At 37.7% G+C, this 27,848-nt stretch overlaps 1 protein-coding gene across 1 annotated transcript; it reads right to left on the bottom strand.

The window, feature by feature from the left end:
• Window positions 1-1,370: 1,370 nt before the first annotated feature.
• On the bottom strand, window positions 1,371-27,297 carry LOC127618964 (beta-catenin-like protein 1). Its single transcript, XM_052091669.1, has 11 exons — window positions 27,167-27,297; window positions 26,220-26,411; window positions 22,554-22,660; window positions 22,295-22,434; window positions 20,576-20,673; window positions 18,074-18,167; window positions 12,307-12,398; window positions 8,819-8,891; window positions 5,116-5,174; window positions 4,076-4,224; window positions 1,371-1,560 (listed from the first exon to the last, which is right to left on the bottom strand). The coding sequence occupies exons 1-11, from the start codon at window positions 27,194-27,196 to the stop codon at window positions 1,371-1,373; spliced, it is 1,224 nt and encodes a 407-aa protein (XP_051947629.1). The 5' UTR covers window positions 27,197-27,297.
• Window positions 27,298-27,848: the final 551 nt, after the last annotated feature.

Here is a 27,848-nt window from a genome sequence, read left to right as displayed (position 1 = left end):
ATCCATTTAAAAAAAAAAAAACCATCGGCCAATTAATCGGTTATCAACCTTTTTCTACCACCTTAGTTATCAGTGTCGGCAAAACCACTATCGATCGAGCTCTTGTTACCGTGCATTCACTCATTGGTTCAAGTCAAAAGATTCCCCTCTATGATATTCTGGTCTCTAGATATGCCTTGGGTCCCTTTTTTTCAGTACAAGTCTATGGGCAGCTGTGGCTCAGGTGGTAGAGCGGGTCGGCTGCCAATCGCAGGGTTGGTGGTTCGATTGCCGGCCCACATGACTCCACATGCCGAAGCATCCTTGGGCAAGACACTGAACCCAAAGTTGCTCCCAATGGCAGGCTAGCGCCTTGCATGGCAGCTCTGCCATCATTGGTGTGTGAATGGATCATTGGGACACAGTGTAAAGCAATTTGGTAACCTCTAATGTTAAAAAAAAGCGCTCTATAAGTGCAGACCATTTACCGTTTTATCATCCGCCAGGCAAGAAATTCACAAGTAAAACTGCTGAGAAATGTAATAGCTCATCTTTCCTCAACAAGTCACATGATTAGAGGTATCATTCATGTCTGTTACATAACTGGTGCCAGACGAGTAAGGGATCATTCACAGAGGATGTGTTTTTGTGTCCGTTTGCGTTGTTTTTTAATCGTTCTTATAAATAAATGTGCTAGACGGACATTTTGACCGTACCTGGATGGGAGACCTCCTGTAAAAACTAAGCTTGCTACTGGAAGAGGTATTAGGGAGTCCAACAGGGGGGTGCTCATCCTGCGGACTGTGTGGCCCTAATGCCCCAGTATAGTGATAGGGGACACTACGTATACTGTAAAAGGCACCGTCCTTTGGACGAGGTCCTGACTCTCTGTGGTCATTAAAAATCCAGAGTTACACCCCTAGTCTTTTCAAGAACTGTCCTGGCCAAATTCCCCCCATTGGCCCTTCTCAATCATGGCCTCCTAATAATCCCCATCCATTAATTGGCTCTAACACTCCACTCTCTCCTCTCCATCATTAGCTGGTGTGTGGTGGGCATACTGGTGCACTATGGCTGCTGTTGCATCATCCAGGTGGATGCTGCGCACAGGTGGTGATTGAGGAGAGTCCCCTGTTCACTGTGTGAAGCGCTTTGAGTGTACTGTCAGAAAAGTGCTACACAAATGTAACAGCTGATTTTTCAGCGTCTTCCACAATAGTTCTGCATGTTTTAGATGTTGTGTTAAAAAAAACATTAGCTTTGCAAAACGCATCTCAAGACCCCTGCATTGTTTTCCATTTGTTTCATAGCGTCTAGATTTTTTTTTAGCACAAAAACAAGTTCGATCTGCACGTCCTCTTATGCAGTGAAGTTAAATACTTGAGACATTTTTACAAACCTTCATGTGCCTTGTCTGAGATTTTGACTTTCCTCATCTTCTTGGGCGTCTTCATGAAGAGAGGAAATATCGTTCGGAGGCCCAGGATGTCCACAAACTTGTGACAGTTATCAGAACCTTCTGGACCGATCATTCCATAGTCCAGAACCTTCAAAGCACTGACCCGAGACATCTTCTTCTCCCTGCACACAAATCATGAAGAGCAACACTATTACACTGGGTCAATCACAGCTCTTTATCTGGCAGCGCTGAGGAAGCTACTTTAAAAGTGTTGCTACGTGCAACACATTATCTAAAGTAGACAAACCATGGGCAAGCTAAACTTTTGAAAAAGTAGTTAGCTACACTACAAATGACTAACAACAGTACATTAAACCTATTGAAGGGAAAAATATCTTTATTATTAAAAAACCAAAAGCACTTTATTCTAGCACAAAATCAAAGAGACTCAATTATGGTGTCGGCATCAAGTTGGATGCATAAATTCAAATTTATACAAGTAATGCATCTAAATGAGTTCAAAACAATGATAATAAGCAGTATTGCATCAACTATTTCACTACAAAACCATGTAAAATGCCACTCAAGCTTCTGGGGACATTCCTGAGAGATTGCTATAAGAAATGAACAACGAATCAAACACTGATTCACTAAAATGAATTCGACTTGAGCGACAGACATCGAGCCTCATTCAGGAAACTTGCAGAACAAATTTAGCCTAAATCATTTGTGTGTATAGCAATTAAAAATTATGATTTAAACCACAATTTGGGTGCTTTGTTTGTTAATTCTGAATTTAAACACACAGATTAGAAAAATGTCAATTAAAAATGGTTGATCAATCCCAAGGCCTCTCGTGTATAAAACAGGAAACTGATCTAAACACCAGCTTTGACTATGAAAACTGGAGTTCCCAGAGAGAGGACAGAAGACGACTATCACCGCTCAGGGGAAATGTAGCTGTCCATCATTCTGGCACTTCATTCATTCGCCAATGACAAACTACACGGTTTATCTACACTGGGGGAAAATATTCAAGATGTCCAGGCAGGACAGAAGAAGTGAAAAAGAGAATAATCAAAAAAAGAGAACATTTTAGAAATAAATACAAAATCAATTGATAAAAGAATCTATTAAAAATAGTGATGTGAAAATTGAAAGAAAATAACATCTATTAACAATACAGAGAATGACCTCATGAAAATTAAACTTGAAGATGAATTAAAATAAATAAAATTAAAGTTTTTAGAAGACTCATTATAAAAAAATTAAATATAATAAAATAAATAAATAAAATGAAAGTTTTTAGAAGACTCAGTATGAAAAAATGTAATATAATAAAATAAATAACAAATAAAATTACGTTTTAGGAGATTATATGAATACAGAAAAAGTGACGTGATTGAAAATAAACGTGAAAATTACTAATTAAATAAAAATTCTCCATATAATAACAAAATCTATAATAAAATAAAAAATATAACAAATAAAATTACGTTTTAGGAAATACAGAAAAAGTGACGTGATAATTGAAAATAAAATATATTTTTTTATTTAAAATGACTAATAACATTTAAATCTATTAAAATTACGGAGGTGACATAATTGAAAATAAAAAAAAAGAAACTTACAGATTAATATAAAAAAAATTATTAAATATAATAAAAATATAAAATGAAAGTTTTTAGGACATTATAATAATTCTGAAAAAGTGACGTGATAATTTCGATTTCATCTGAAATGTTGGCTTATTAGTAATCAGACTTGTCAACACTGAAGTTTTACTGTTGACCGTTTGTGTTAGTCGTGAATCTTTCCTTGTTTATTATTTGTATGACCGTGCCAATGATGTTGAAAATTATCTTTATATGCATCTAACAAATGTTTTAACTGGTTGCACTGACAGTGCATGCTATTTGCTGCTACTGCCTGTGCGTATAACTATGTTGTTTCTCAGAATTTAATTTTTTTAATGAGATTTTACATTTTCATAATTATTGTCCACTGCAGCTACGCTGTAGCAGACAAACAGAGCTGTACTTATATGTACTTACAAACTTTTAAAATTATATTTTCTCTAGGGTGCCATTGTACAACTGGCAAACAGGACTACAGATGAAAATTAGCCTTTGGCTAACTCTGGCATGTTACAGGCGTACTGTTGTTAATATGCATTGTCCTGGCAAATAAAAAAAAAGAAAAAAAAATCTATTTAAAATTGTGATGTGAAAATTAATAATTACATTAAAATCGATTTAAAATATGGAAAAAAGGTGCCAACTGAAAAAAGAAAAATGAAACATACAGATGAATATAAAAACAAATCAAATAAAAAAGAAAATGTTTTTTTAGACGACTTTATGTAATAAAAAATGTACAATAAAATACAAAATATATAAAAAGTAACGTTTTTAGGAGACTATAAAAACACAGAGAAAGTGACGTGATAATTGAAAATAAAATATCAACTCAATTCCAATCGGTTTTAAAAAATGAATCTATAAATCTATTAAAGCTTTACGGAAAAAGTGATCCCATAATAGTCACGTTATGATATGAACGCAATTTCCTCGAGTCTGAGTGCACAGGTTTATATCGTCTGGACAAAAAACTAAGTTTTAAAAACTGAGAACAGCCCATCAATGCTTTCCTCTTCCTGAAATTAGAGGAAACTCTCCCAAATGATCAGAAACACACCTGAGCATGAGGTTCATGAGCTGAAGCCCCTCCCCCCTGAGGAATCGATCGCGATTGGCCGGCAGCATGAGGCAGGAACAGAGAGCGTCAAACAGGTTTTCCATCATTTCCTGTTCCTCTGCCGTGGACGGGTTGTGGCGTTTAAACACCTGTGGCAAAAACGTTAATAACTGATTAAAACATGTTGTTAATGACGAATAAAAGTAAATAAACCTTTTTTGATCAGGCCAAAAATAAATAAATATTCACTCTATGGTAAAATCAACAATTAAACAATGTAAACCAGTTACAGACATACTCAAACCAGCCCATCTGACACCGTCACATCTTTTCCCCATTCTGATGGTTGATCTGAACATTAACTGAAGCTCCTGACCCGTATCTGGCACATTGATTTGGGCTTAAATACGACTTTTTTTTTGAGAATCACCTTTGCACTCTTTATGCTAACTAAGGGTGTTATGTTAGCATGTTGCTAAGCTAATAGCATGATACTGTAAGAAGCCTAAATAACAAATATTCTGGGTTCCATGCAGGTTAAGCTCAATCGACAGCATTACTGGCATAATTTTGATTACAACAAATAAATAAATTTGACTTATCTCGCCTTTTCTTTAAAAAAAAAAAAAACAAAGAAGCAAAGATCAAGGTTACAGTGAGGCACTTACAATGCAAGTGAATGGGGCCCATTTATAAAGGGTTAAAAGGCACAAATGTGCTAAACTTGAATTGAACCTGAAATATTCCTTTAATTAGATGGAACAATTTTTTTAAAACTAAATTTAAGGTAAATCAACTCATCTGCTATTTTGAATTATTTCACTGAGCTTTATAAATTGGACTTTAGGTATCTTAGAAGGCAGTTTAATGTTGCATAACCAAGTGACCTGCATGGGTGTGATAACTGTATACTAAATGCCAATGATCTCCAGGTCATGATGGACTCGGAAGAGTCTCACAGACTGAGATTTCACATAAAAGCTGATTTAAAGAGGTTTGCTGCCCTGATAGACGAGAGAGAGACAGACAGAGGGTCTTACTGAAAGCTGCTGCAGCAGAACGTCAATACCGTCCATTTCTCCCAACAGCTCCCTTGTTTCTGTGAGAGAGAGACAGGAGGAGACATTAGAGAGAGAGAGAGAGAGAGAGAGAGAGAGAGAGACAGACAGGAGAAATTAGTGAGAAAGAGACAGGAGACGACATTAGAGAGAGAGAGAGAGAGAGCAGAGAGACAGACAGGAGAAATTAGTGAGAGAGAGAGACAGACAGACAGACAGGAGAAATTAGTGAGAAAGAGACAGGAGGAGACAGAGAGAGAGACAGACAGGAGAAATTAGTGAGTGAGAGACAGGAGGAGACAGAGAGAGAGAGACAGACAGACAGGAGAAATTAGTGAGAGAGAGACAGCAGGAGACAGAGCGAGAGAGAGAGACAGATAGACAGGAGAAATTAGTGAGAGAGAGACAGGAGGAGACAGAGAGAGAGAGAGAGAGAGAGAGAGAGAGACAGACAGACAGGAGAAATTAGTGAGAGAGAGACAGGAGGAGACAGAGCGAGAGAGAGAGACAGATAGACAGGAGAAATTAGTGAGAGAGAGACAGGAGGAGACAGAGAGAGAGAGAGAGAGACAGACAGACAGGAGAAATTAGTGAGAGAGAGACAGGAGGAGAAATTAGTGAGAGAGAGACAGGAGGAGACAGAGACAGAGAGAGAGAGACAGACAGACAGGAGAAATTAGTGAGAGAGAGACAGGAGGAGACAGAGAGAGAGAGAGAGACAGACAGACAGACAGGAGAAATTAGTGAGAGAGAGACAGGAGGAGACAGAGAGAGAGAGAGAGACAGACAGACAGACAGGAGAAATTAGTGAGAGAGAGACAGGAGGAGAAATTAGTGAGAGAGTGAGAGACAGACAGACATAAAGAGAAAAGATAAATGATAGCTCAGTGTGATAATAATATCCTAAAAAGAGAGAGAAAGAGTGAGCTAAGCTAGACCAAGAGGAAAATTACACACCACAGGAAAAGCAATACCCCCCACACACACACACACACAAAAACAGCTACAAGTGAATTAAACATGAATCACTGAAGTCACTCAAAATGTTATATATTACTTCTGAATATTTTGAAATGGTGTCAAATAAATTTAATTTCTGCAATTTTATTGACATCTCATTCAGTATCATTAAACTGTATATGGAGGTTTCGGGCACTTTTAAGCCCTGTGGAAGTCTAGAAAGTCTTGTTAAAACATTTTTCACACTCTCACTAGTTAATTTAATTTGTTTACTAACAATGTCCAACAGTGTCTGTACATGCATCAAAGGACATTTGTCATTTTTGTCATGAAAATTCCCGTCACAGTGTCGTTTCCAGCACGTCTCAATTTCTGTATGGAAATCACATTTGAACATTTTTGTAATAAAATATCTGACTCCTTTGTCTTACCGAGGCTCATAGTTAACATTTATATATATATATATCCTAAATACACACAATTAAATTATATTCTCACACTTTTTTGCCTAATTTTGCCAAATTACAGCTCGATATAAAAAAATGATGATATAAAAAAAAAAAGTGAATCTGCCCTGTGAGCCCATTATTTACAGTCTTTTAAATTCTCCGGGTGTTGAAGTGGATGTTAGCCAATGGAAAGATACCAGGCGGTTTTGAAGCAGTGTCTTCTTCCTTGATGAGCATCCTTTCAGGTTCTGTCGATATAGGACTCATTTTACTGTGGATCTAGATACTTGTCTATCTGTTTCCTCCAGCATCTTCACAAGGTCCTTTGCTGTTGTTCTGGGATTGATTTGCACTTTTCGCACCAAACTATGTTCATCTTTAGGAGACAGAATGCGCCTCCTTCCTGAGTGGTATGATGGCTGTGCGGTCCCATGGTGTTTATACTTGAGTGCTATTGTTTGTACAGATGACCATGGCACCTTCAGGCATTTGGAAATCGCTCCCAAGGATGAACCAGACCTGTGGAGGTCTGATTTGGCTTGGCTGATTTCTTTTGATTTTCCCATGATGTCAAGCAAAGCCCTGAATTTGAAGGTAGGCCTTAAAATACATCAACAAGTACATCTCCAATTCAGTACATCTCCTATCAGAAGCTAATTGACTAATTGCCTAAAGTCTTGATATCCTTTTCTGGAATTTTCCAAACTTCTGATCCACTGGAATTGTGATATAGACAATTAAAAGTGAAACAATCGGTCTGTAAACAATTGTTGGAACAATTACTTGTGTCATGCACAAAGGTGATGTCCTAAACGACTTGCCAAAACTATAGTTTGCTAATATGAAATCTGTGAAGTGGTTAAAAAATTAGTTTATGTAAAAGTAAAACTAAATATATCATAGCAAGTCTACAAAACAGATAAAGTCATATTATAGGCTACCAACAGTCCAATAAAGACTTTTTATGGCTATTTTGTTGGAAAAGTTGAACAAAGTTTTATTGTAAATTCCAACATACTTTTGAAAACATTAGTGCAGATAACGCTGGTTATCGTGTATGGACTAAGGCATGTTTGTCTCAAGCATTTCATGCTATCTAGTGTTTATTTACACATGTAAAAGAGAAAGAAGCAATGCTCTCCAAGTCCTCGTGGTGGCGTAGTGACTCGCCTCAATCCGGGTGGCGGAGGACGAATCTCAGTTGCCTCCACGTCCGAGACCGTCAATCCACGCATCTCATCACGTGGCTTGTTGAGCGCGTAACCGTGGAGACATAGCGCGTGTGGAGGCTTCACACTATTCTACGCGATATCCACGCACAACTCACCACGCCGAGAGCGAGAACCACATTATAGTGACCACGAGGAGGTTACCCCATGTGACTCTACCCTCCTTAGCAACCGGGCCAATTTGGTTGCTTAGGAGACCTGACTGGAGTCACTCAGCACGTGGAGAAAGAGAAGAGTTGGAGAGAAATCGCCAATTCTCTTGGACGGTCAGCTCAGCAAATAGGCAGATTATACAGTAGGAGGAACGTTTTCATATTGTAACCAATAAAATATATGATTAAAAACATACACATACGATCATAACATATGATCCTGCATTTGTTTTCATATCTCGTATCACTTCTCGGCTTGTACTCTGTTGTCAAACTTATTTTGGAGTCCAGGCAGAGTCGTCGGAGATTCGTCAATAGTGAAATGTTTTCACCCGTCGCAGATTCGTCGTGTAATTTCAAAATGCTACGACTTCATTGACAAGACATACAGTTGTGTAATATGAACGGTGCCACGATCCGACGTCTTTGAAAGTCGTGTAGTGTGTAGGAGGCATTAGGAAACCTGGTTGGAGTCACTTAGCACGCCCTGGTGCTCTCAAATCCAGGGGTGGTAGTCAACGTCAATACTCACAGAGCTACCCAAGCCCCTTTCTTAGTTTAACATTGAACGTCTGGGTGTGGGACTAAAACAATAAAATCTACACATAAAATGCATTTGAAAAAGTACCCTAAAGAACTGATGAAGGCTTGGTAAAAAGTTTCAAAGTCAGTTTAAATGTGACTGTCATATAAGATAACTAGAGCCAATAATTATTATATTGAAATGATAAACCAATCCGGTCTCATCTGTTTCTGCATTCACTCTTAATCTCCAACTTAGATTCTTAAGTTCTTTATAACAAACCAGGCAACAAAACATTTTGACATAGAGAAGGAAAGCGGGATTACTCAAAAGCAGTTCCTCTTTCTTTTAAAGATGTCTTTTTAAACTCACTGTCGTTGTTTTGCAGAAGAATGGCGAGGATTTCACTGCAGTACAGCTTATTGGCATCGAAAGGCATCTTGGACTGTTTGGGAGAGAAACAAACACGCATTTTCAATTGGTTTGGCAGCAGAGTCCCATTCAGTCGGTGTTTCTATCGTCAGCGTGCAGTCTTAAATCTGAAGGGATTTCACCTCACTTGGATTACAACTGTGAATTCTGGTGTGATCCCTACAGCGCTTACGGAAATCTCAAATCCAGCTCATACATTTTTCAAATGAAATCCATTATAACGTACAGCCAACTTCACTTTGACTTGAGTTCCTGAAATGATCTTAAGGGCTAAGTGTTTCATTTTTTGGATGTTAAAATATGTTCTCCTACCACAGTTTAATATGCCAAGACAAGTATAGGGGGGTTACGCTTTATATATTAGGTGGCCTTAACTACTATGTACCAACATTAAATATATACAAGACTATGTATTTACTGAGTAACTACACATTTGCTGCTACCCATACCTGCGGTTGAGGTATGGGTAGGGTTAAGTTTAGGATTAGGGGTTAGGTTTTGGGGTAAGGGTGGGTTAGAGGTCAAGTTAACACTGTAACTACAAATGTAATTAAATGCAAGTACTTTAAATGTAATTACAATGCAACAACATGTATGTACATAATAAGTACTTTGTATCAAATGGTTAAGTACACAGCGGTTAAGGCAACCATAAGAAAGCACCGACATGCCAACTATTGGTACAAAGTGTTTGTGGAAACCTGTTTGGAAACAATTATAATTCCAACATAATTCAGATATACTGATATACGTTTACTCTTTCTATTCTTTAAAGTCGTTTGTTTATTAAAACAACAAAAAAGAAACATTTCGTTCTAAATCACACATAGATGCATTAAAGAAATCATGCACATCCTCTGTCATTATATGCGCTTACTGGCTGATACCGCTAGTCTTAAAGAGACGGTACCGATTAAGCACGTGTTCTACATATCAATGTAATTACTTACAGCATAAAATTGTACAAATAATGCAAGTAAACAATAAATGCATAACAAAAATATATATGCAACTTAATGTATGCAATTTCAAGATATTAATGGATGGAATAGACAGGAACGGGGGGTGTTCGCGGTCCTTTTCTGCAAATCGCGGTGCCGTTTTGTGGTCTGTTCTGCATAACGCGACGGCTCATTTTAGCTTATAGCGGCCGACCCACTGGTCCGATGGCAAATCCGCCCCTGAACGGCCCCAAAGTGCGTCAGCCCACCGGGAAAATGACCAGTATGCCAGATTACCAGTCCAGCCCTGGTTGTGATGCAGTGTTGGGAAAGCTATTCTTAAACTGTAAGCTCACCAAGTGTAAAGATTCAGTGTTAATGTGATTTGCTTTCGTTTTGTATTTTTTGTTCACTCTTCTAAAGTGTGTTCTCTTGTTCTGCCGTGCGATTCTCAGGAACGGATTGCTGACTCCTGATTGATTAATTGAAAGGTTTATTGAACAGCTCCACTTCTCAGCGGCGGGTTGATGGCTAATTGACATGGCGTGCATAAAAGAGCCATATCTGATTGACACAGACGAGTTGTGTGTGACTTTGGGCTGGTCACATCTCGCTTCCAGATCAACCATCAGACCAACAGTGCCACGTCAAGAGATCGAGAGAGATCTGTGCTGTTTTCAATCATGTTTATCTTGTCACTTTACTAGTTTAATGCATTCACATTTACATTTATGCATTTGGCAGATGCTTTTATCCAAAGCGACTTACAGTGCACTTATTACAGGGACGATCCCCCCCCCCCCGAGCAACCTGGAGTTAAGTGTCTTGCTCAAGGACACAATGGTGGTGGCTGTGTGGATCGAACCAGCAACCTTCTGATTACCAGTTATGTGCTTTAGCCCATTACGCCACCACCATGCAGCTTGGTATGCCCATTTTCCTTTGAGAACTGTTTAGTGTAGACAGGTTAAGTTGAATGTAATTTTTATTTTATTTGATAGATTATTTATTTTACCTTATTTTTCTAGGCAGGATTTTGTTTGTTGTTTTGAGCCTGTGGTTGCTCTGAAGCCAAAAGAAAACCTGCTACTCTTAATTCTAAAGAATTGCCCCAATAAAATTAAATAACAGAGTTAACACCTCTTGTCTATCGCATTACTTGGGCTGGCAGTTGAGCTGGAATTATTTCCTGTTTTTAATACTCTCTCACCCCTTAGATTGGTAATACCAAGCTACTCAAAACTGCAAGTAGTTAAATACAGTCAAGCTACTATTTTAAAAGTTAGCTAGACCTTAAGCTACTAAAAGTATCTAAATACATCTAACTATTTAAATAAGAAAACATGTCACAATAAAAGTATGATTCATAATAAAAGCTAGATGACTGAACAGGAAGACATAGTGCCAGAAATATATTACTGTATAGTGAAATATAATATTCAATGTAATAATAATAAAAATGATATTAAGCAATATATCATAAGCGAGACTGCTGTTAAATAAATGCAATGACATGTTGAAAAGTTCTATTTTCACTTGCTAAACATTTGAACAATTAAAATACCTTTTTGATGATGAAATTAAATGCAACTTTAAAACATGGAGCTCTGGAAAGTAATAATAATTATGAAAATAATTATTAAATTATTAAAAATAACTTTCGAATGGTTAAAGAAATGGCTGTGCGCAAAACCACGCCATGGTCAATAAACGAGGTGCAGACGGTCCACTCGTTAGCGATGAGCAAAACGATAAAGTCTCTCAGGAAGCGTCTCAGCTGTTGGTCGCACACGGCTACCACCGGACCTACCAACAGTGAAGGGAAAAGTTAAAAACACTTAAAAGTGACTACAGAACCATCAAGGACCACAACAGCCAGAGTGGTTCAAACAGAAGAAAGTGGAAGTGGTTCGACCAAATGGACACTCTCTAGACCGGCGAGCAATGGGAGGGAGAGTGCCCTGGACTGGCGTTGATCCATGATGGAGGATGGTACGTATTGTTACGTTAGCTCGATACTCTGCTTGAAAGCTTCACTTTATTTAGTTGAGCAGCTACTGGAAGCTTCTAAAACAACCAGGACAATTTAACTGTTACACTTGTGTAAAATCACCATGCAACAATTGCTTTATGCAGCACAATGAGCTAGCAGCTAACAGCTAGTGGTCGTGTTATTGTTTTGGTCAGTTTGTGTCGTGTTTAAGATGATGTCACGAAAGAAAGAACCAATTAATTTAAATAATTAGTTTTCCCAGCGTTACTGATAAAGAGAGAGAGAGGGGTTGGTTTAAATGAGCGCATTTGATTACTCTCTCGGCTCCATTGCTGCGTTCGCAATATAATATGACAAATGTAACGCTACAATTTCTTCGTGTTGGAAAATGTAGCTCATTACCGGAAAATGAAGTTAGTAACATCACTATTTTAGTTATTTACTCTTCATCAATGTTGTGAGGTTGCTTGAGCAGATGTGATGGATCGTCTTACCTTGATTCTCTTCAGTAGCCACTGCATCAAACCCTGCTGAGCAGCTTCTGTACACAGACCAGGCCGAAACTCTGCCATGTTCTCAATCACCGCTGACAGGAAGAAAGAAAGAGTGAACTCTAAGCTTGTCGTACACACACAAACAATTAGGTGAATTGCGTGTTGTGACCTAGTTTTTTTCTATGTCAGCTTCACCCAGTTGCCATGATAACGTATGCAAACTGCAGTGAAAGGAGAACACATCATACCACGGCTGGTTGATATAATGAATATCGCCTAGAGATTAGTGATTGACTGGTATATCGGCCAGGCCAATTAATCACCCCATAATTGGCAATTATTGGCAGTTTTACAATTACACCAATTGCTTGGATAAAGAGGTGTTAAATTTCCCTTATATAAATTCTAACATCTAACAAAAGATTTGTCAATTGACCGTAAACAATTTCTGTTTTCAAAGCGAGATGTATGACAAGTTTGTTCAGGCTAAATTGGAGGCTCAGATCAATCTTTTACTACACGCGCAACACTATAAAATGTGAGTAAATCACTTGCGTTTGTGAACAATTTTCGCACAATGCGACTAAAATGCCTGTGATTCGCCACTGGCTGGTAAATGTCCAGATTTCACTCGCCAGTGATTGAGTAGTCTTGCGGTGAATTCAGCAGCGAGACCTTTCACTGCGTGTTGAGAGTAAAAATTTGGTTGGACTCATTTTGTGTAATTTGTGTCCAAAGATGAGATCCACTCAATGAATTTGTCATTGATTTATGTCTCTTTTAATACCCTTTCTGTTCTTTACAGTCAATTGATCAAAAACAATAAAAAAAAAAAATACATTTAAATCTAATAACAAACAGAACAGATATGCGTTCCTTTCCAGATGCTCTTTACAAAACTGCTGGTTTTCTTAAAGAGACAGTACTGATTTTTAGCATATGTTCTACAAATCAATGTAAATACAATAAACATGGAACAAAATATAATATGCAATATACACTGCCTTGCAAGCTGCATACTCTAATATGTCGTTGGACCACCTTTAGCTTTTATTACTGCGCGCATTCGTTCTGGCATTGTTTTGACAACCTTATGCGACATCACAACCTTTATTTCCATCCAGAGTTGCATTAATTGCTGTTCGAGATCTTGTATTGATATTGGGAGAGTTTAAATAATTCAATGGGGTTAAGGTCAGGACTCTGTGGTGGCCAATTCATGTGTGAAAATGATTCCTCGTGCTCCCTGAACCACTCTTTCACAGTTTGAGCCTGATGCATCTTGGCATTGTCGTCCTGGAAAATGCCTGTGCCGTCAGGGAAGAAAAAATCCATTGATGGGATAACCTGTTCATTCAGTACATTCATGAAGTCAGCTGACTTCATTTTATTTTCACATAACTTTGCTGTGCCTCGACCTGACCAATGGAAGAAACCCCAGATCATAACACCGCCTTCAGAGGCTTGTACATTGGGCACTATGCATGACGGATTCATCATGCACTTCCCTTCTTACCCTGAAGCACCCATCGCTTTGGAATAGGGTAACCTAGTTAGTAGGTCCCCTGTTTAATTAACAGCATTAATTGGGAGATAATGTCTTTCAAATGTCACAAAAATGGGCATTATAACTGAAAAATATCCAAATTAATAAATATCTAATTGAATCGACTCAAAATCGAATCGTGAGCTTGTGAATCAGAAACAATCGGGAAACCCGAATCAATGCTCAGCGCTATTCACAACGATTTTGTGACACACAACTAAGCGAAACCACAAAAATCACAATTATTTGAATGCACGTTCCTAAAGAAAGTTAAGATAGTGAAATTAATCTGATTCACATTTTTAAAACTTCATACAGCATTTATAAACGAAGCTCATTGCGATGTGACGGCCAAAGAATCGTGACAGTTTGACGCAGACCAACAGTTGCAGTTTTATAAAAATATTCTTTGCTTAATTTAAAGATATGTTTCTAATAATTAGCAAAATGTTAAAACAATTTCTCAGGGCCAGTAAAAATTATATCAAGGCAAGTATAAATGGACAAATAGCTTTTTATAGAAAACGTGGCAAAGAAAATCCTTACGGTTGAGCGCGGGAGACAAAAGAAAGACAGAGAAAGACATAGGAAGTGGACGACTCTATACGACACAGGGGAGTTTGAGACACAGCTGTATTAGAAACGACTCTGAAGAGACCCAATAACTCAATCTCAGGCAAAATATCACAGTGGACGAGAGACAGAGAGGGGAAGATAGGGAGGAATTGTGGCATTTAAATCTGTTCATTCAGAGCACAGTATTTATCTCTTCCTGCAGACGAGCAGCATCTTTCCAGAACTGAACCTGTAAACACGAGCTAATCGAAGCCAACTTCAAGAGACCGTCAAGAGAACGTAAATAATAAGAAAAATACTCTTTCAAAAGTATAGCCACAAGACTTAAACAATATGCTTGTTAGCAGCAATGCACAGCTCGAATCACATCATCAAGTTCGCCGATGACACGACCGTGGTGGGTCTCACCAAGAACGATGAGTCAGGTGGTCTAGTGGCTAACGGACTGGTGTAGAGCCAACAACCTTTCTCTGAACTTAGACAAAACAAAAGAGATGGTTGTTGACTTTAGGAGAGCACAGACTGATCGCTCTCCACTGAACATCGACGGCTCCTCTGTGGAGATTGTCAAGAGCACCAAATTCCTTGGTGTTCAGCTTGGCGGAGAACCTCATCTGGTCCCTCAACACCAGCTCTATCACCAAGAAAGCCCAGAAGCATCTTTACTTTCTTCGAAGGCTGAGAAAAGCACATCTCCCACCCCCCATCTACATTCTATAGAGGGACTATTGAGAGCATCCTGAGCAGCTGCATCACTGCCTGGTTTGGGACTTGCACCGTTTCGGTGAACCCTGCAAAGGATAGTGAGGACAGCTGAGAAGATCATCGGGGTCTCTCTTCCCTCCATCATGGATATTTCCACACAACGCAACCAGCATTGTGGATGACCCCACGCAGCCCTCACACAAACTCTTCACCCTCCTGCCGTCTGGCAAAAGATACCGAAGCATTCGGGCCCTCACGGCCAGACTGTGTAACAGCATGCACGCACACACACACGCACGCACACACACACACACACACAACAGAACACCATCCGACTCCCTTTGCAATTTGCACATTTAGCAATTATTGCACCGTCTTGCACACATTCACTTTATGTAGTAATGTGTAGGTCTTATTTAGTTCTGTGTAGTCTCATGTGGTTCTGTGTTTGTCCTATGTTGTTTTATGTAGCACCATGGTCCTGGAGGAACACTGTTTCTTTTCACAGTGTACTGTACTAACTGTATATGGTTTAAATGACAAAAAAATTCACTTACTAACCTTTTCTGTGTGAAGTTATAACCAATTTTACAAATTCATTGCCATGATAATGTAATGTCAACTAGGGCTGTCAGTTGGGCAGAGAAATTAAGTTTGAATTTTGACCTTAAATATTTAAAAAATTGTAATAATATTGTAATTTCAATATGCAGTACACATGGTGCTACACTTGCCAAGTTTACTCAAGCTTCATAATAACAGCGAAATACCATATCATTTTTATTCAGTACAGTTGTATGTAGAGTAGCAATATTCTCAGATAGCAGTGGTATCCGGCTGAACTCGGTGGTGAAGCGGCTCAGACTATGAGCACAGGTCAGGGGCCGTTCAATCAGACAAAACACAGCAGACTGCAACCGAGCGTGAGGATTTCACATTTCTAAGTTGAACATATTTCCTGACAAAGCATTTAAACAACTCATTGCTTAATCTGAGAAACACTTATTAGAGTGCAAGACGCAACAGCCAAAGACCTCCACCAACTGTAAGGTGCTGTTCACACTGAATGCTTTTGCAACCATCCATTTGTTTTTGTATGTAAACGTGTGCTAGACGAACGTCTTTGTTTCACTTTGTTTTTGTTTATTCAGCGTCTCGTACAGGAGCGCTGTTTTATTAGGTGTGTGTCTAATTAAAAATAACTTTAATAGCATCGTGAGACACCTGCTTCCAGTTAAACTGTATTTGATGCACTGTGTCTAGCTTTTTTTCATATTTTCTCCCCTTTTTATGCCCAATTTGTAACACCCAATTCCCAATGCGCTATAAGTCCTCATGGTGGCGTAGTGATTCGCCTCAATCCGGGTGGCGGAGAATCTCAGTTGCCTCCGCGTCTGAGACCGTCAACCTGCGCATCTCATCAAGTGACTCGTTGAGCGTGTTACCACGGAGACATAGCGTGTGTGGAGGCTTCACGCTATTCTCCGAGGCATCCATGCTATTCTCCGAGGCATCCACGCACAACTCACCACGCACCCCACCAAGAGCGAGCGAGAACCACATTATAGCGACCTTGAGGAGGTGACCCCAACGTGACTCTACCCACCCTAGCAACCAGGCCAATTTGGTTGCTTAGGAGACCTGGCTGGAGTCGCTCAGCACGCCCTGGATTCGAACTCATTACTCCAGTGGTGGTAGTCAGCGTCTTTACTCACTGAGCTACCCAGATGCCCAGAATACACCGTTTTAGCATTCGAATGTGCATTTGTTTCTTAAATTCAATGAATGTTCAAATTTTAATTGTCAACAAACCCTAATATACAAAAACGGCTGTAAAAATGACAACTTAAACAACTTAAACAAATATTACATGAGTTTTAAAAGCAGAATTAATTAACAAGCGCTTTTATAAAAAAATATTTATGTGTTTAAAGCCTCAAAATCTGCCACATTCACTTTCATTGCAATTACCTCACTGTAACTTCGATTTGTCGAGTCGAAATAAACTTTTATGGTAATCAACATTAAGCCACAAATGTTGTCGATTGAACTTAACATGAGATAACCTGGGATATTCCTTTAACTTTTACCCATTTGTCGCTGACCTTTGGAAATGCAGCTAACGATTACACAAGATCTTTGCAAACTTTGTTAAATCCAATGACTAGATTAATGGGAATTTTTTTTATAACTACAACTGGTTCCCAGCAGATTGATGCAAACCCATAAACCCTGACTCCAGAAGTTGCTTAAAGCCAACCAATCAGATTTAATAGACTATTCCGGGTTCAATACAAGTTGAGCTCAATCGACAGCATTTGTGGCATAATGTTGATTACCACAAAAATATTGTGACTCATCCCTCCTTTTCTTTAAAAAGTAAAGCTACATTTGAGGTTACACTGATGCACTTACAACAGAAGTTAACAGGGCCAATTTTTGGTTTAAATGTAGAAATATGAAGCTTATAATTTTATAAAAGCATGATTACTGATTTATAGTGCTTGTCTTCATGGCAAAAACGTTTTAAAATTGGCTATAGCTTTAGAAAGAAAAGATTAGTAATCGATTTTATCATTCTTAAATCATGTTAACACGCATTTTGTTTACGTCTTGTGGCTATACTTTTGAAATTTACGCCATTTACTTCCCTTGTAGGTGCCTCACTGCAACCCAGATTTCTTGGAGCAGCCTGGAGTTAAGTGCCTTGCTCAAGGACACAATGGTGGTGGCTGTGGGGTTCGAACCAGCGACCTTCTGATTACCAGTTATGTGCTTTAGCCACTATGCCACCACTCTACTCCATTATTGTCTCAATCGATTATGCTTTCGATTGAGCTTAACTTGCATTAAACCCGGAATATTTCAATAAGCTTGTGATTTTATCAAGTTCTTGCCACTTTGGTATTTTTTTAGACTATTGAAAGTTTTATGTCTTACCTAAAGTGTTGTAAACTCCATCTGCCTCCTCCTTCACCGTTTCATCTAAACGTTCAATGTTCTGCACCATGAGAGCGACGACCTGACCCTCCAACTAAAAAACAAACAAACAACAAACCAAATTAAAACACAAAAAGTAGTTCAAAGTAAACACCATGTGTTGAAATAGTGATATCCAATTTGTGACCAAATCAAAGTCAAAACGATTTGTAAACGTTTGTAAATTATTTAACTGTAAAACGGTTTAGGAGACATGTTGGAATTAGAGGCGGGTAAAAAGATCGATTTTCCAATTAATAATGATCTTTATTTGAACGATCCTGATATAGCTGTGGCTCAGGTGGTAGAGCGGATCGGCCACTAATCGCAGGGTTGGTGGTTCCATTCCCAGCCCACGAGTCCACATGCCGAAGTGTCCTTGGGCAAGACACTGAACCACAAGTTGCTCCCAATGGCAGGCTAGCACCTTGTATGGCAGCTCTGCCACCATTGGTGTGTGAATGTGATGCTGTGATATCACCGTGTGAAGCGCTTTCAAAACCGCTAAGGTTAAACAAGTGCAGACCATTTACCATTTACTTCTACTTTAAAGGTGCACTCAGTAACTTTTGTCTTTGTGTCATGTTGGACTTACGCTGACACCTAGTGGCTTGGATGCAGCATCATTTAAAATCAATAGTTTCAATTTCAGATGCCATTGTAGAAATTAAGTCAAGTCAAGTGGTTTTATTGTCGTTTCAACCATATACAGTTAGTACAGTACACAGCAAAACGAGACAACGTTCCTCCAGGACCATGGTGCTACATAAAAACAACAAAGGACCAACATAGGACCACATGAGACAACACAACGAAATAAAATACCTATATAAAATAGCTATATATACCTATATAAAGTGCACGTGCAAACATGTGCAAAGTATGGGACAGTACAACAAATTACTGACAATGAACAGGACAATAGACACAGTGCAGCGCCGACCAGTACTCAGTAGTGCAAAAAACGTAAACATAACATACTATGAGATGGTGTTCTATGCACATAGCAGTTATTGAGGTAGCAGCCAGTTATAAAGTGACAAGACAGTCACTTTATAAGCTTTATAAGTATTCACAGTCAGCCATGATTACTTTAATCAACGAGTGAAAGTGTCAAATAACAGGACGGTTACTGAGATTAAGCAAGTCGAATTTGGCTGGTCATGTGATCCTAATATGGCAGCCCCCATGTGCGGACCCTCCACATGTAGAATAAAACATCTTATATAAGGTTACTGCATATATTGGTTATTTAGGAGACGTGAATGTAACTTTTTTAATGAGGAAAAAATACTGAGTGCACCTTTAAGACCTTCCGTTTTGGTTGTGTTGATTTTATCTTTTAAATAAATAGCAAGTGAACTGCAAGTTTGGGCCTGAAATTGTATTAATATTTGACATAATTACGTAATCAATAACAGTAAAAAACAGCAGCATTAACTATTGCATTAAATCTCCTACATTAAAGGTGCTGCAAGCGATTCATTCATGGTAAAGTATGCAAAAATGTTCCTACTCCATGAAAGATATTAATGAAATAAGTGTTGTGAGATCTTTGTAAACAGCAAACAAAAATGTGTCCGCGGACCGCAGTCATCGACGCTTTTCACCTGTCAATCAATTTGCCAATCACGTTCTCATAACATTGTAGTTGCAGCAAATTGAGGCTTATTGCCAATTTTAAGCCATTGTGTTCACTACAGTGGCCAGTTGAGGGCGCTATTTTTCTGCAGTTGTATTTAACAACCATTTCTGCACAATGTCTGTCTCAATAAAGCTCATTTGTTATGTCTATAGTGCACGGTTTTGGAAAGAGGGGGCGTGGCTAATCCAACGGCTCAATCTCGCGGATGTATAGCGGCTGAAATCCCTTACAGCACCTTTGAACTATAATATTACACCAAAATTAGTGCAAATTGTTTATAAAGCCATTCTTATATCAATTGTTGCATTGAACTGAAAGTGACATTTTACAAGAGTGACAAATAAATTAATTCTGCTCATGTAAAACGAACAAGAGCCAACAAAACGAACAGTCCAAACGCACCGATGAAATGCAACGTGTCTCTTTGATTACCCAGAATTTTCTATTTCTGAGCATACAACACAGTCCTTTTGAGATGTGTCCATATAAACAGTTATTCTGGTGTGTAAATGCTTTTCCATGGATGCACACAAACTTAAATACTAGATGGATGCAATCAGACCCACACGGTTCAATAAACCTCTGATTGCTCATATTTCCTGATTCAAACTGTCGGTTTACAGAGCCATAAAAACAGCCTGAATATTAATGCTGTCTCGCTGCTGAACCCAAAAATGTCAGGCCAATAAACAGCTGAATTCCTCACACACAGTAAATCATGTCATTTGCTCATAATAATCTCACTGTCACACTGTATCAGCTCCTCTAACACCACTGATGATGTTTATTCTCTGATTATGAAATAAACATTTTTGTACCAGCGCATCGATGAGCACCTCCGCTCCCTCCTCGCTCTCATGAAGGGTGTCGATGTCGGTCAGTTCCTGCAGTAGATCCACCACAGCGATGCTGATATGTGACTCATGTTAAGGACTTATAATATGGACCAAAAGGAAAAGGGCTGAATTACTTAATAAAAAGCATGAAATAAATGTTTTTTTAAAAGACAAAAGCCATATAAAGTAGATATGAATATGAAGTCGATACAGATATAAACTCTTGTTTTCGCTTGCTGTTATTTTTCTTATTGCTGTGACCAATAACGAGTATTTTTAATTAGTAATGAAAAAAAAAAAACTTAAATCATCCATGTGTTTAATGACCGATAACCACATTATTTATATGTTTTGGCTGATATATGATACAGTTGTTGGAATGGCCAATAACAGGTATTTTTTCGATATATAGAAGATAACCAATGCATTTATTTTTTGTAATGGACGATAACCATTTTTTATTAGTTATGGATGAAAACCATTCCTCTCATTTTAAACTGATCTTTTTTTTTTGTAGCATGAACCGATTTTATTTATTAGTTCTGGCTCATAATTGCTACAATGTTTGTTATGGCCGATAACCGTATTTTTTTATTATTTGTTTTGGGCCGATAATCAATATTTTTGTTGTTGTTATGGTCGATAAACTGTAATAATTTTTTTTCAGTTGTGGCTGATAACCAATATTTGTTATTAATTATGGCCAAAAACCATTAAAAACAATTCTCAACCATAACTGATTATTATTTTTTTGTGACCGATAACCGATATTTTTTTATTGTTTTTGTGGCTGATAACCTGTAATATTTGTTATTAATATTTGTTATTAAAAAAAAAAAAAACAATCTCAATGATAACAGATTATTCTTATTTTGTGGCCGATAACCGATATTTTTCTGTTAGTAATGGCCGATAACTGATTTTTTATTATGACCGATAACCTGTAAAAATTTTTGTTGTGGCTGATAACCTGTAATCTTTATTAATTATGGCCAAAAACCATTAAAAAAAATTACAATCGATAACCGATATTTTTTGTTAGTAATGGCTGATAACAGATTTTTTATTATGGCCGATAACCAATATTATTTTGTTGTTGTTATGGCCAATAAACTGTAATAATTTTTTTTGTGGTTGATAACCAAAACTTTTTTATTAATTATGGCCAAAAACCATAAATAAAATGGTATCACCGATAACTTTTTTTATCATGGCTGATAACTGCAAATTTTTCACGTTATAGAAGATAATAGATTTTTTATATATATATATATATATATATGGCCGATAACAGAAAATAATTTTTTGGTTTAGGCTAATAAACAATATTTTTTATTAGTAATGACTGATAACTGACTGGCCAATTACAGTACTTGGCCATCAGTAACCGATAACTTTTTTGTTATGGGCAATAATCGATAATAATTTTTTTCACACTAGAGCCACAATCCATAATTGTGAAATTAACTCAAGTGAAATCAGGTATTACAACACTAAAAGTACAGTAGACCAGAAGTATAACTTTAGAGAGAATAGACAAGAGTAGGAAAACTCAAGAGTCTCTGTACAATGCAGTGATTTTACCACGGATAGGTTTTGTTTTTTAATTCTTTTTACCAGTGGTAAAATCACTATACAAGACTGTCTCTTGTGGATTACTGCATTAATGTAAAGGTGAAGATCAAGTGATGATCAGGATATCAGTGTTGTCGTGACTCAGGAGACCCAGAAGTGAATGAACCGAGTTAAGCTCCACCAGCAGATGATACAGCTCTGGAACAGTAGCGATGACATGCATCTCCTGTATGATGTCATTCAGATCAAGCTCGGACTCCATGAATCTGCAACAAAGGAAAGTGAAGTCATGTCACTCTTTGTGCCACTTAGCCACTGTGAATTCTGCAGTGAATTGTTTGTTTCACACTGAATAAGTGTTAAATTGACGTTCTGGAAAACTCACTTCTCGGCGTTGTCCGGGAACTTGATTCTCAGTTCCTGGTTTTTGTAGGACCTCTTCTCAAAGGTCAGGATCATTTTCTTCACTGTGCCCTCATCCACAATCTCCCCCTGTTTACACAGCAGGTCACAAGGTCAAGAGATTTTATTCTGTACAAAACTTGCTTATAACACCAGACATTAATTACGACTCCTAAATATACTGCTCTGTAATACAGCACACATCTCTAATATATCTCTAAATCATATCTTGTCATTTTGTCAAATGTTTTATTTAATTTAAAGGCTAAAACGGCAATTACAATTAATAAAATTTTAGTCGACAAAAGTATCAACTTTTAGTTGATGATAACAAGAAAAATAACTATTACCAAATATTTTTATTTTATTAAATAAAAGTAGATTTTCTCACATTATTTATACAATTATCATATGTTTATCAAACAATTATAAACAGTATAATAGATAAACAAAACACAACATGTTAAACATTGTAAAAACTAATATAATACCTATAATATGTCTATTCGAAGAAGTGGTAACACTTTACAATAAGGTTGTATTTGTTTACATTCGTCACTATATTGGGTATAATGAACTAACAATGAAAAATACAGCATTTATTATTCTTGGGTAAGGTTAATTTCAACAAATACAAATACGATTTTTACGAAGTAATAGCTGATTTTTTATTATGGCCGATAACAGCTTCGTTTTTCGTTATGGACGTTAACCAATTGTTTGTTTTGTTATGGCCAATAACCGATAAAATGTTTAATTTTTTTTGGCTGATAACCAACATTTTTTTATTAGTTATGGCCAAAAACCATTACTTCTTTTTTTAGAGCCGATAACTGATTTTTTATTTTTTTTGTGGCCAATAACCCATTTTATTTCTTATTTTTGGCTGATAATGTGAGTGGTGGTGGCGTAGTGGCTAAAGCACAGGGCTGTTAATCAGAAGGTTGCTGGTTCGATCCCCACAGCCACCACCATTGTGTCCTTGAGCAAGGCACGTAACTCCAGGTTGCTCAGGGGGATTGTCCCTGTAATAAGTGCACTGTAAGTCACTTTGGATAAAAGCGTCTGCCAAATGCATAAATGTAAACGTAAATGTAAATGATACTTGCTACATTTTTTGTTATGACCGATAACCGATAATAAAAATAATAATAATAATAATTTGTGGCCGAAAACCAATATTTTTACTTTAAAAGTTGTAGGCTGTGTTATTGTAAAGTGTTACCGAAGCAGTTAATATCACATTTACTTTTTTTAAATCAAACTGTAAACTCTTTTAGTGGCATGCCCAAAATTAAAGGCTTGTAACTTCACATAAGAACCGATGAGGGTCAATTGATTGGTATAATCTTAAAGAAAACGTAAAAAACAATTAATGATATAAATTGATACGTTCTGAGACTCTCCGTTTAAGAAACTGCTGAAAAAATTTAATAAATAAATATCACAGAATTATTATTTTTCTTATTCGACATTATATATCTCAGGGTCTAAATAAGGTGGCTCTGAAAAACTTTTGTTTTCTTCCCAATCACGACACCTGTAGCTGACAACAATTTTGTGTTGATACAACAAAGCAATCAAACATTACAGCATTACCAAAATAGTTTATACTAGTGTCCAAAAATGTCTACAAACAAACAAACATAATAATTGTACCAAAGAACTAGTTTCACATGCAAACACAACAATTACTGAAGGTATGCTCTCTCTCCAACGCATGCAGGCAAGAGTAACGAGATCTCATTCACTTCCATTCTGTGTCATTTGAGTCATCATTGAGTCTGTGTACTTGGCGCCATCTCCTGGTGGCCATATGTAATAAGAGTGAACATTCCTCTCTACCCATATTTGGATGACTTCCACCTCTGGTTACAACGATCTGAATCCTAATATGATTGGTGTAGTGTTCCATGACGCTGGACAACATACTACACATTATGTGCCGTGTGCATATTGAGCTTTATGTGGATTATCTAATGATCTATGCATCTGATTATGCGGTGCGTGGGCTTGTTTTAAAGATAATCGCCTCTTCTATGTAAAAGTGATGCGATATTTAATGTTCTGTTTATTTTTGTGACGTTAGAAGCAAAATAGCGGCTTATAAGCCACTCGGTTTACATGTAACATGTATTTCAAAGACATATACTTCACTGTTATTTGCTATATTTTTGTCTGCGAGTAAAACAAACAGACAGGCTGTATTCTACTCTTTGAGAGCTTTCCAACGACATATAACAAACAAAAGTACAAAACAGTTATCCATCTTTTATGGATATCAAAAAATGCATGTATCAATGCCTGTTTTCACTCGAATCATGTAAAATTGCTGATAAAGTGTGAATGTTTAAAAAAGACAATGCTTTTATAGCCCAATCCCAGGGCATAAGCCTCTTCACCGGATGTGTAAAATAAAGCCATATCAGTTTGGTCTCGGGCTGCACAATTAATCAAATTAAAATCGCGATTTGACCTTGTGCGATTTTTAAACAGCATAGGGCTACAATTTCAAAACAGCTTCAAAGCTTATTTGTGCTTCTTCTTATTAAGTTAAGAGCATTATTACAGTGTTTTCAGAGCAGTTCTGTTCTTCACAACTCCATCTCTTGCTTAGAATAACAGAAGTGCTCAGAGTTCAGATCCATTTGCTTACGTGCACCAAGTGCTTTACTTCCACTAAACTGGCACATCCTGTGTGAAAGGGTTTTAAGTTTCATCTGCGGTAGCAGCATCTCAGTCTCCGCCACGCACAGGTATCATAATAATTATGCAAAATACTCTATTCTCCTGCAATGGACTACATGCACTGAGCCTCGTGACATGCTTTCGCTTTGAAACAGTGCGGCCTGCAAGTTTCTGGTTATAAACGCTCTAGTTAGATAAGTTGTAAATCCACCAAAGGCTGAATAAGGAGGAGAAAAATAATTCACAGCACTTGTCTTAATGCTGGTCCTGATCTGATCAGCTGCACGTGTGTGCGCGCTCCAAATGAACGTGACACGTGAATAACATGGTAATATTTCCAGTACGATTGTACGCAGTGTGACTGAAGCTCAGCTTCGTCCATCATGCAGGTATACACCGACTTAAGACCAGAACTGACCTCGGCGTGCACATGTTGATGAACGGCCTCCTTTCTTTTTACCCATAAAAAAGCATTAGTTATGTGACAGTTATGGGCGCTTCATTTCAAGTCACGGAGAGGCTATATATGGGAGAATCAAACATCCAGCGCTCCTTTTGCCATGATGATTCAGATAGATCACTAATTATTGCTTTGTTCTGTGAGGTGTTTCAAGTGTACTGCATTATTTCATATTGCTGAGCTGCTCGGGGCCGTGTCTCTATCTGCCGGGGTTTAATGGATATACACACAAACAATGTTTCTAGATAAACGTGATCATTTATTGATATTGATTTCTAGATAGACTTGGTTTAGAGCAAATTAATACCTACACTGGCTAATAATTATATGTCACATGGAGGTTACCCCATGTGACTCTACCTTCCCTAGCAACCGGGCCAATTTGGTTACTATGGAGACCTGGCTGGAAATTTGTCAATCATAATCACAGTCTATAATTTTTCAAAATATTCGCAATATGAGTTTTTTTGTCCAAATCTTGCAGCCCTAATTTGGTCTCACCTCTGGTTCTTCTCCATCTTTGTCCATCAGTCTCTCGAGAATCTTCTCGCCCGCTTCTCCCCCTCTCTGTTCCTCAATGTTTGGTTCTCCCTTCAGAGGAGCCGGTCCAGAGTCTCTGCCAGTCATCCTGTGTTTAGTTCTGGACTCTTCATGGCTGTCTTCCTTTCGGAGTCTCTTGGCACCTCGATCAGGCTGGTAAAATTAGATCACATGATGGTAAATGAGATTCCACGCAACATTTGACCATGAGGTCAGATAATAGCAGAACTGGACATTTGGTCCATTATTTCTTTCTTTCATCACATTCCCAGTGGGTCAGACATTTACATACACCAAGTTAACATTTTTGGGTATCCTTCCACAAGCTTCTCACAATAAGATGCTGGAATATTGGCCCATTCCTCCAGACAGAACTGGTGTAACTGAGTCCGGTTTGTAGGCCGACTTGCTCGCACGTGCTTTTCAGTTCTGATCAGATTGAGGTACAGATTGATTGATTGATTGTTTGTTTGTTTTTTTACATTTGATGGTGGTACCATCTTATTACCTATGTAGTACCTAGGAGTCCCATGTAAATGCCATGGTTTATGTCAATCATTCTTGACATTTAATGATGTTTCTGAGCAAATTTCTTCAAAACAACATAAAATTGTGCATATATAAATATTAATAAGACAAATAAATACATACTATGGTACAACAATGAGTAATACCATCCTTATATATACCATGTTACATGTCAGAAATATGATAATGTGAACGCGTCTAACAAATCAGAAAATAATGTTCTTCTAGACCTACAAGATCATCTTAAACACATTTAAAATGACATAAAATACAGTTATACGCGTTTGGAAATAGACTGTTATGGATGAGACTTTCTCAGAACAGCAAAACTGCTTATAATGAGTCGCAGCATCCCTCAAACACATTAATCCCGTCTGTACCTGATAATTCAACAGCTCAACGACATCCATGATGAACTCTGTGTGTTTTTAATCCTTCAGATCAGGAATGTTTTAACAAAGTGTCTAAACACAACACGTTCAGAAAACGATTTAATTCCTGTTCTTTCCTGAAAGAACAAGCGAGATACGAGAGCACAAATACTCATTAGCGACACCTGCAGCTGCGGAGGACGAACTGAAACACTACACCATATGTGATTGCTATAACAGTTTTCTGTCCATCCATACACGAGAAAGATGGAAGAAAGAAAGAATTATGTTTTTATCTTTCTTCTTACTTTGCTAAGTAGCTACTAGCTATTTGTTTTTGGCCCATACGCTTTTCTGGACTTTCTTTCTTAGCTAAGTAGAGCTCTTTTTGGTCCCACACACTTTTCTCAACTTTCTTACTTAATAAAGTAGCTAGCTAACTTTTTGGTCCCAAACACTTTTCTCAACTTTCTTACTTAATAAAGTAGCTATCTATCTTTTTAGCCCCATGCGTTTCTCAGCTGTTTTGCTTAGCTATAGCTACTAGCTATCTTTTTAGCCCCATGCTTTTCTCAGCTTTATTACTTAGCTAAGTAGCTAGTTATCTTTTCCCCCATATGCTTTTCTCTGCTTTATTAATTAGCTAAGTAGCTAGCTATCTTTTTTGCCCCATGCTTTCAGCTTTCTTACT

This window comes from Xyrauchen texanus, chromosome 25 (genome assembly GCF_025860055.1).
Source record: "Xyrauchen texanus isolate HMW12.3.18 chromosome 25, RBS_HiC_50CHRs, whole genome shotgun sequence".
Classification (NCBI taxonomy): domain Eukaryota; kingdom Metazoa; phylum Chordata; class Actinopteri; order Cypriniformes; family Catostomidae; genus Xyrauchen; species Xyrauchen texanus.
This window is presented reverse-complemented; position numbering and strand designations above follow the sequence as displayed.